The sequence below is a fragment of the Zalophus californianus genome, chromosome 4 (genome assembly GCF_009762305.2).
Source record: "Zalophus californianus isolate mZalCal1 chromosome 4, mZalCal1.pri.v2, whole genome shotgun sequence".
Classification (NCBI taxonomy): domain Eukaryota; kingdom Metazoa; phylum Chordata; class Mammalia; order Carnivora; family Otariidae; genus Zalophus; species Zalophus californianus.
The window spans coordinates 190,118,557-190,128,319 of record NC_045598.1 but is presented as its reverse complement, the minus strand read 5'-3'; the positions used below and the strand labels follow the sequence as shown (position 1 = coordinate 190,128,319).

Here is a 9,763-nt window from a genome sequence, read left to right as displayed (position 1 = left end):
CCGCCCACACGCCCCAGACCCCCACCCTCCAGTGTCTCCCCCACATCCACGCAGTGGCCTACTGGCCCCCTGGCCTCCTGCTTATGCAATGCTAGGCCCAGAACTCAGGGGCCATCCCCATGCTCGGTTGGCCCAGCTGGGTGGTCTTGTCCAGATCTGACCGCTCCTGTCATGGGCGATGGGCAAACACACCGTTCTGTAGAGAGGTGGGCTGGAGGGACGTGGTCCAGGCCTGGCAGGCGGAAGCAGCCGAAAAAGCAGGAGCATGGAGCGGTCAGGCAATGAGTTTATTGTCTCCAGGAGTGGTGGTCGTGGTCTCAATGCACAGGTGGGCACCCACAGCCTGACTCTGCCTGGGCCTCTATGGGCAGATGGGGCCGGGCCAGGGAGAGGGGGTTGGCCAAGTCCGAGCCAGAAGCCCGGGTTGCAGCCACCCTCTGGCCTTGCCCAGGCTCTTCCTGCCCCCGACAGGGCCCTGAACAGTGTGTTCAGGGTGAGCAACCTTATACAGAGAGCCATTACCTCATACTGGGAAATGCCCTTTCTCCTCCAAGCAGGACTGGGCTACATTCTCCAGGCTGTCTGAACAAAGGGCCCCTGCCAGAGATGGGAGAAGGGGCCAGGTCCGGGACGGAGGCAACGGCATACTTCCCGCAACCTCAGAGGGGGAAGGTCCCACCCAGTGTCTTGAAAAGGATGGGGGCAGGGCTGAGGCAGGAAGTGGGAAGGCACAGTGGGTCTGCGGGGCCAAGAGAGGAAGGTGCTCACAGCAAGACCCAGAGGAGGTCCGCTGCAATCAGAACCGCCCTTCGAAGGGCCCAGGGACCCTCTCGCATGGTGGGTGCCCTGTTGCAGAGATATCCAGAACAGCACTGCCTGATGATCCTGCCTAGTATCCTGGGTCCCAGTGTCCACTCATACTTCGTGTTGGTGTTGGGACACCTGGGAGCACAGCGCTTGCTGAGAGAAAGTGTCACCTTTGATTCTGCAAAAGAGAGGTGGTGGCCGGTGGCTGCCAGCCTGCAGGAAGGAGGGTGGGTGTTCCCAGGAAGAGGCATGGAGGTGGGGGAGGGGGCGTTTCCCACGTGAAACAAAACCAGAACTTTTGCCATGTGGCAAAAACCAGAACTCGACCTGAGAATCAGAGAACTGTGGGTCCCTCAAGGGTAGCGGGAACATGGCTCTGCACGGTCACCTTCGAGGTCACAACAAAATCAGGGTTCAGGACTGCTGGCCCTGGTGTGGGCTTTTCCCTGGAGCCACACACGGCCTGGACCACCCTGGCCCCCCCAGAAGCCTGCAAATCTTGGGCATGTGCGGTAGAGCGGAGTGGACAGAGACTGGACGTGGTTGGCCCCTCTACTTGCCCAGGCCTGGGCTTAGCCCTGTCCTCCCGCTGCTCATTTAAGGATGTGGCAGAAGCCTCTGTAGGGAACATCGGAAGAAAGGAAAACACTCAAAACACCCAAACTGTAGAAGAGATGACCCTCCCCCTTTATTATATGGTACCCCGTTATGTCCTGCTGGTTGTGTGGATTGTTAAAATCTGTGCTGTTGAATTATATCGGGTCGTATGATAGGGTGATCACGTTACATTGTATCATGGCAGCTCGTGGGCCGCTGGGTGCTGCTCGGTTCGGGGCACCTGAAGGCAGGCAAGACACTGGCCTCCTCCCAGAGCTCCCAGCGCCCTCTTCCCCATGCTCAGGGTAGAGATCTGGGGGCAAAGGTCAGGGCCCAGGTGAGAGGGCCCCTAAAGAGAGCCCACTGATGTCTGCTCCCTGCAGGGAGGGCCACTAATATGCACCCCCCCCTCAGGCCCTCAGGCCACAAAACCGGACACAGAACCCCTAGGTGGAGCCCAGGTAAAGGAAACTGCTAAGGGAAAAGCCCACCGGGCCGAAGAGGTTCAAACCGCACTCAGTCCCAGCACCGGATGTCCTCAGCATCAGCGCATTCCCTCCCTCGGTAAGGAAAAGCCAGGCCTGGAAGGGGCGCAGCCTCGGGAAGGGCGCTCAGTGCCGCCCCCCCAGGTGGCAAAGCGCAGGGGAGGGGCTGGGCCTGCCCCCTGAAATGAATGGTCGAGGTGGAAAGGATCCAGCGGGCATGATGCTGGCCTGACGCAGGCACCGCCCCCCCCCCCCCCCCCCCCCGCCCCGCTCCCAGCCCGCCCAGTGTGTCCGTCAAACGTGCTGTGGGCCGCACCGCGCGGACGCTTGACAGGCTCGTCTCCCGGAAGCCCGGCTGTGCAACAGGGACCCTCTTGCATCGTTACTGGACAACCAGGAAACAAGACACCTCCTGAGGTTCAGTGTGCGGAGCGGATTCGGTGACTGACGCTCCAGCAAGGCCCGGAGGCCTTGAAGCCACGGAGAGGGGCGGCTGTGTTGGCGTGGGCGGGCCCGCAGGGACCTGGAAGCCTCTGGGCGGCTTCTGGGCTTTCTCAGGAGAACAGATGGGTCTCTCCACATCCAGTTCTCTCTGGATATTTTTACAATTTTATAGAAGAGTATTTTAGTGGTTTGCTCTGTGACATTTCAACAGGGAATGTGTTCACGTTCCACTTTAGAATCTCCTCTAAGGCTTGTTTTTAAAGTCAAGTCTTATTACTTAAGCCCCACAGCAGCCAGGCAGGGCGAGGCGTGGTGGACAGCAGTAGGCAGCCAGGTGTCCTGGGCCAGCGCCTTGCCTGGCTGACTCTCCTCTGCGCAGTCATCCGTCTGGACAACCGGCTCTCCCTATACGTTCAATTACACCCGAGCCCCTGCCCTGGGGACAGTTCTGGAGGGGCAGCATTTAAGAACTGGTACTTTGGAAAGAGAAGAACAATTCAGAATGTGTGCATGCTCCCCCGGGGGGTCCAGTGCTAGGGGAGGGCAGAGGGGTGGTGGACGGGGGGGGGGGGGGGGGGGCGTCAGGACCGAGCCCCGCCCACCCCTTGCTGCCCCCAGACTTACTGCTGAGGAAGACCACCGTGTTGGACACGCAGACCTGGTGGGTGGGGTAGCACACGGTGGGAGTGCACAGCGCCCGGCTGGTCACTTTGAAACACTGGTAACAGCTCAGGTTCACACCTGTGGGGCAGCCAGAAGGCCCTGGTGGAGAGGGCTGCCCACGCGGCCTGCGAGACCTGCGCCCCCCGCGCCCCCCACGCCCGCCCCTACCTGGCTCTTTCTTGCCGCCAGCAAACTCCGCAGACACCAGCAAGGCCCACAGGACTGGAATGAGCCCCTCCATGGCGCCAGAGCCTCAGCCTGGGGTGGGCTGGGGGGGTGGAGCAGAGAAGGAGACGTCACCGGAGCGCCCCCCCATGCCCCTGGCCGCAGGCCCCCTCCCCTCCCCTGGGCCCTACCTCCCTGGACTGCATCTGCCCCCCCCATCCTGGTTCTCCCAAGACACTACTAGCTCAGCACCCCTTCCTGCATTCTCCCTCCACCACGCTGCAGATTGCTGGCCTTTTGAGGAGGGCCGCCTGGGGAGAGCTGGTGGGGACCTCCCAGCCCCTCTTCGGCAGCTCCTGCCCTGGGGCCCCTGAGGATGGCAGCCTTGGCCACCAGCCACCTCGGCCACTCAGCAGGAGGGCAGACTGCATCTCCTCCCTGTGGGTCCATCCCCTGGGTGGGCTCAGCCCCAGCCTCTGCTCACTTCCTTCTCGTCCTGTATGTAACAGACCCTGAGGCGCAGGGCCCCCCTCTCACCGCTCCACGGACTGGGTCCCTGCCTCCAGGGCCCTTCCCTTGGGTGTCAGAGGTGGAGGAGAGAGGTGGAGGCTGGGGTTGGGCAGGGAGAGGGGGAGGAGATGCTCGGCACCGGAGAACAGACTTGGACACCGTCCTCCAGGGGAAACACCAGTCTGGGAACCCAGGAGTGGAAGGAAGGGAGGAAGGGGAGGGGCGATCGGATCACAGGCTCCAAACCTTTAATCTTCTCATTCTTTGTAGAGTGCTGTGAGGGTTGGCTGGGGAGGCACAGAGGAGGAGGGCCAGTGAGTTCTCAGAGTAGCCTCTAGCCTGAGGCCACGAAGACCTGCTGGGCTGCTCTATCTACTGACCCTGGGCTCCGCCCCGCTCCGCCCCCCTCCGCCGGAGGGACTGCACTGCCCCCAGGACCCTGGAAAGCCCTGGGGCCCTGCAGAGGTTCTGGAGCCTGTGAGAGCCCGAGTGGACAGACAGGCTCTTCCCCTGTCACACATGTGTGCCCCCGGGGCTGAGCTGGGTCTGGGGCTTTGGGGACTGAGGTCCTCAGCTCAGGCCGGGCTGTCTCCCACAGGCACCCTTCTCCCAGCGGACTCTATCATCAAAACGCCCCCTGCTTGGGGAAGATCTGGACCCAGTGTGGAGCTGGGCCCATCCCATCACCTGCACAGCCCTGGACCCTGCCCACGGGGCTCGTCCTCCCAGGGCCCTGGCACTCCTGTTCCCTTTGTCCTGGCTAGTTATTCTTGTGTTCGAGACCTGAACTGTGTTCTCTGTGGGCCCCGGGTTCCCCAGGACCTGTTCTTACTGGAGCCAGCGTTAAAGAAACAAAACCCACGGACACTTGTTAAAGGCTGCTAAGACTTACTCGCAGGGGTGGGTCTGGAAAGGCACAAGGACCAACGCGGGAGGGGGAGATGGCCTCCGCTCTGAATGCAGCGGGGGCCATGGGATTTACAAGCAAGGAGCAGCTGCGGGTCAGCAGATGGACAGTGACCAAGAAAGTCGGCAGGGGTGGGGGCGGCCAGGCTGAACCCACCTCCCAGAATTCTTGCTGAAGGCAGGCCAGGTGGTCAGACCTCCCCTGGGGGGGGGCGGGGTGTGAGGAAACTGATGAGATGTGGAGGGCGTCAGGGGTGGAGGGTGGGGACTTCTTGCTAAAACTGGATGTCACCGGAGGGTGCAGATGGGCCTGGGGTAAGGTTCCCGAGCCTGGCTAGAATTTGGTCAAGCAGAGAATCTTTGTCCCCAGACAGCCCGGCACTGAGGATGCAGCATGGAGTCCATGCCCCGAGGGCAGGAATGCTGCCCTCTCCCCTGAGCCCCCCTCCTGCCCTGTCTCCCCAGGTTGCTCCCCCAAAGCGCACCCCCTGCCCAGGGGCCCTTGCTGGGTGTCAGGTGGTCACAGCTTCTTACATCCTGTCCTGTCAGTAAACTCTTTCCCAGGTGTTTCCTTCTGGCCTTTATTCCCTGAACGACATCCTTCTGAGCACCTTGCCAAGCAGGGCAGGCTGTGGGCCCTGGGTCGGAGTCTGCCTGGACGATGCAAGCCCAGCCCCCCTGCCCTCCGGAGTCCAGCAGGAGGCAAGGGGGCAGAAAGACCACAAGGGTGGCTGCAAGGTGGAAGGTACCGGGGGAGGGCCACCCGGGGCCCCCACAGTGACTTCTGCCCTCCCCCCGCCCCCACCAGTGGCCACTGGGCTCCTGCGGCCTCCAAGCCCTCCCCAGACTGCCACACAGCCTCCTCCCCACCGTGGCCCAGGTTCTCAGTAACGGCTGCAAGCACAGAATATGCTGGTCATGAATGAGAGTGTGCAGCCAGTTGGGGTCATCTCTCCTCCAGTCCACCCAGGGGACCAACCAGGAGGTCCTCCTTCCTGCCTTGTGGGAGGCAAGTCCTAGGGACTCCATCTGGCCAGGTGCAGCCCCAGTGAGCCTCAGGTCCTGCCCTCTCCTGCTGTGCAGCCTCTCCTGGCTTGGAGGGGGGCCTAGAGGCAATGGAAGAAGTCTGGGGTGGGGAAGGAAGTCCATTCATTATATTATATGTTTATTCATTTGTCCGTCCACGCTGTGATTGAGTTGAATGTGAATTTGGGACCATGAAATCCACAAAGCCAAGATGGGAAGAACGGCCGTGTGAGACGCAGGTGTGGAAAAGGAGCCTGGGCCGGGGCGCGGGGGGCAGGCGGGCCTCTCCAGGGAAGAGTGAGGCAAGTTCCCCAAACCGGGGCTGACTGCCTGGTGTCCCGGCCACAGCAGAGAGGGACATGCTTGGGCCACAGCTGTCGGCACCCGCAAGCAGGGAGTGGCCACGTCGACGGCGGCCACTGCTTCTTGGATGCTGGGCGAGGGACATCCGTGGGCGCCGCGGACGCGATTGCTGAATGGCCAGCTACCCTCCTGGCCTCCTTTCTGATCTCACTGGGCAGGGATGTCTGGGAAGCCACCGTGGCTGGAGGACAGGAGGGGGAGGCTCCGAGGGGTCAGGGAAGAGCTCAGATGGCCAGCCTGTGGTCAGCAGGACCCTTTACGGGACCTCAGTTACTAGTCACCCTTGCTTCCCCGCAGGGAGTCCTGTGGGGGGGGGGCGGGGCTGGGGAGGCCCCGTTGCCCAGATCCCTTGGCTTCCAGAAATCAAGAGCTGGAGTGAAGCCTATGTCCCTTGGTCATCAGGGGGGGCAGGAAGTCCTGTGCTGAGGTTCAGGCTCAGCCGGAGGGAAAGAGAATTATGCTTCTGGGACCTTCTGGCTCCAGGCAAAGGGGACTGCTGTCCCGCACAGAATGTGTCCCTGGTGTTGGTGCATTGTCATCCACACCTGCCGGCCTTCGCCCCAAGCCCCCCACCCCCAAGGACTGCTGCAGGTCAGGCCCCCTTGGGGGCACGCAGGGCTGCCAGACTCACGGGCTGTGAGTGGGCCACTGGCGTACTTCAGACTGGTGCATACAACAAGCCCCCACGTGGGGATGGGCACTTGGATAAGAATCAGGTCTCCCAATAAGCATTTTGTGACCCTGTGGCTGCCCACTGGAGTGGCCCTTCTACAACCTTCATTTTGCAGCTAAACGCAGAGAAAAAGTGCCCTCCATCCCAGATCACGCAGATGCCCAGCCTGTCACCTCCTGCTCCCCCAGAGGGTGGCCCACGGAAATTCAGACACCATCCCAGGCTGGACCTTTGCCCGGACTCTGTCCCCCTAGGGCAGAAACGGCAGGGCGAAGCTGTGGACCCGCCAGATCCCACCAGACCCCACCAAGGCCCAGGTGCTGAAAGGCTCTGAGCTGAGGGGCAGAGCGTGCCCCCGGGTGGATCCCACTGGGCTCCCTGCGCCATCCAGAGGGTCTGCTGGATCCTGGTTGCCTTGATGTTCTGTCCCAGTTCAGCCCAGTGAGCTCCGCTGCCCGGGCCACACTCTCCGGGCCCTCCATGACTTGGCTTGGCTCCTGCTCAGGTTCCAGTAACAGCTGTGGGGTGCAGCCAAGCTGTGCATCCAGATCAGTCCTAGGGCAGGCGAGGGGCTCTCCCAGCTCCGTTTCCCCCCAGGCCCCAGTGGTGAGCGCGCGCGTGCTAATGGACAAGTAGGGCAGCAGTCGGGTCAGGGCACCGGGTCCCTAAAAGGGCCTTCCCATCTGGCCCTTCGTTCAGCCGTGTGCACTGCTTTCCAGGGACTGACGCCAGGGCCTGCCTGTGGGGGCCCGCCAGCCCCTTCACCGCTGTCTGAAGACTCCAATAGAGCAGCCACCAAGCCGGCCGCCAAGCACGTCCGTAAACCCACTTTCCACTAGCGAAGCAGTTCAGGACCTTGTGCCAAAGCAACTCTTGAATGTCTCTCCCCAGTGATGTTTTCGTCCCCCTTGTATCCAACGCTGCTAGACTAAAGTTCCAGATGAAAATGGGGAATAATTTTTTTTTTAGTGTAAAGTCTTGATTACCCAACAGGACACGCAGATGACCGCGCCCAACAGAGACTCCGAGACCTGGGGAGGCGTGGGCCAGGGGGATGTTCGCCATCTCGGTTCTCCAGACTTGCTCTGGAAAGCTTTCTCCTTCCTCTGAACAAAACAAAGTAAAGCAAAACAAAGATAGAATCTTCTGGGCACTGCCTTTCCAAGTGACAGTGAGTGGACAGTGATCCTGGGGTCACACCCGACATGGCAGAGGGGGGCCTCAGCTCCTCGCTGCCGTGCACAGAAACCCTCCTGACGTCGTCCAACCCTGGGGGGTGTGTACCCGATGTCAGGGACGAACAACCATTTACAGCTGACCACCCCAAAGTACCCCAGAGACCCAGGGCTGCACAGAACCCACCGAACTGGACGGGAGGCCATGTCGGGGGCCCTGTTATTCTCATGGAGGTCCTGACATCACAAACTCTGTGTCTCCAGGGGAACCTTGGGTGCCACATGGGGTTGTGTTTCTTACACGTGCCCCGACCATTGAGACGCTGCCCCAACCCTGCAGGGCTGCTGGTGAGCTTTGGGGTACCGTTTGGGCTACTGTTTGGGCTACTGTTCAGGGTACCACTCAGGGTACTGGCCGGGGCCGTGCTGTGCGAGACCTGCCACCGGGTAAGGAAGACTCCGCCAACTTCAGGAGGAAGCCTCCTGGGTCTCGAGAGTAGAGCGTCTGTGCTGTGAGTTGCCTTCCTGGCTTGGAGACTGTTGGGACTCAAGTCACATCCTCACGGCCCTGGCCCACTGCCGCCTCACACTACGTGCTGGTTATGATCCCAGCAGCTCAAGTCCCAACCACTCGGGTATATGATGGGGCAGCCTGGGATTCGCACTCAGGTCCTCGGAGAGCAAGGCGTGCGCGGTTGGGCTCCCAGTTAAAACCCTACGTATGCATTGAGTCTGACCGCAAGGGCTCCCAGCGCGGGCCTCATGGGGCTCGGCCTGTGCACTGCAGCCCTGGGGGTCCGCACTTACACACAGTCACTCACACACCCAGCCCAGGTGCCCTCTGGCTTCCTCACGGGAGGGCAGGGGGTGGGGGGGACGTGCAGACACCTCCACCATGACCCTGCGCTTTTCCACCCCAGCCCTCCCCCATCTCTCTGATCCCTGGGTCCTCAAAACCTGCCCAAGCCTCATCAGGGAGGCTGGCGCACAGAGGACAACGGAACAGGGCGGTTGGCACCTTCTCTCCGCTTTAGCCTTTGCTCACACTGCCCAGTAGGAGGGAAGGGGGCACCGCTTCTTCCACTGTGGCTTTTGCTTCGATCAGCTCCGCTGACCCGACGGCTCAGCTGGGCTCCCGGCAGCTCCCACGCACTCTGCTCTAACGGGGTTAGGGTGATGCTTCAGGGCTCTGGGCAGGAAGGTCACCTCACATCCTGCACCCTAGACTTCTTGAAATGTCTGGGGATCCCCTTGCCCCACTCACACGTTGCTTGAGGGAATGGAAATGGCACAGCCACTCTGGAAATAGTTTGGCAGTAAAGCCGGATAGGAAATGACCATATGATCTGCAATTGCACTGCGGGGCATTTCCTCGGAGCGGTGGACGTGCGTGCTTACGGCAGTTTTGGTTGTGAGCAAGAACTGGAACAGCCCAGCCGTCCTTCCACAGGTGAACGGTTAAACTGTGACCCGACCACACCTGGAACCCTCCCGGACAGTCAAACAGAACCAACTACTGATGCGCACAACTTGGATGAACTTCAGGGAGGTAAGCTGAGAAAGAAGCCAATACCAAAAAGATACATCGTGTACAACTCCACTTCCAGAAAAATTTAGAAAGGACAAACTCCTAGATTTGCAATTGGCAGAGGTTAGGGAGGGAGGGGTGAGGGGCAGTGAGGTGGTGTCAAGAGGCAGGTGCCTGTGCTGATGGAGATGTGCGGTATCTTGACCACGGTGGTGGACGCAGGAACCCACCCCGGTGATAAGATCATAGGACTAAACACTCACACACAAGGGAGTACGTGGGGAGTGTGACTCGTGGACTGTATCGATGTCGGCATCTTGCTGTGATATCATATCTAGTTTTGCAAATGTAACCGTTAGCAGACTCTGGGTAAATGTACACAGACCACTCTGTTATTTCTTAAAACTCCATGTGAATCTAC

General features: G+C 60.7%; 1 protein-coding gene across 1 annotated transcript; it reads right to left on the bottom strand.

Annotated features, from left to right (window-relative positions):
* Nucleotides 1-764: 764 nt before the first annotated feature.
* On the bottom strand, nt 765-7,704 carry LY6L (lymphocyte antigen 6 family member L). Its single transcript, XM_027619386.1, has 3 exons — nt 7,626-7,704; nt 2,958-3,248; nt 765-985 (listed from the first exon to the last, which is right to left on the bottom strand). The coding sequence occupies exons 1-3, from the start codon at nt 7,702-7,704 to the stop codon at nt 765-767; spliced, it is 591 nt and encodes a 196-aa protein (XP_027475187.1).
* Between the last annotated feature and the right edge of the window lie 2,059 nt (nt 7,705-9,763).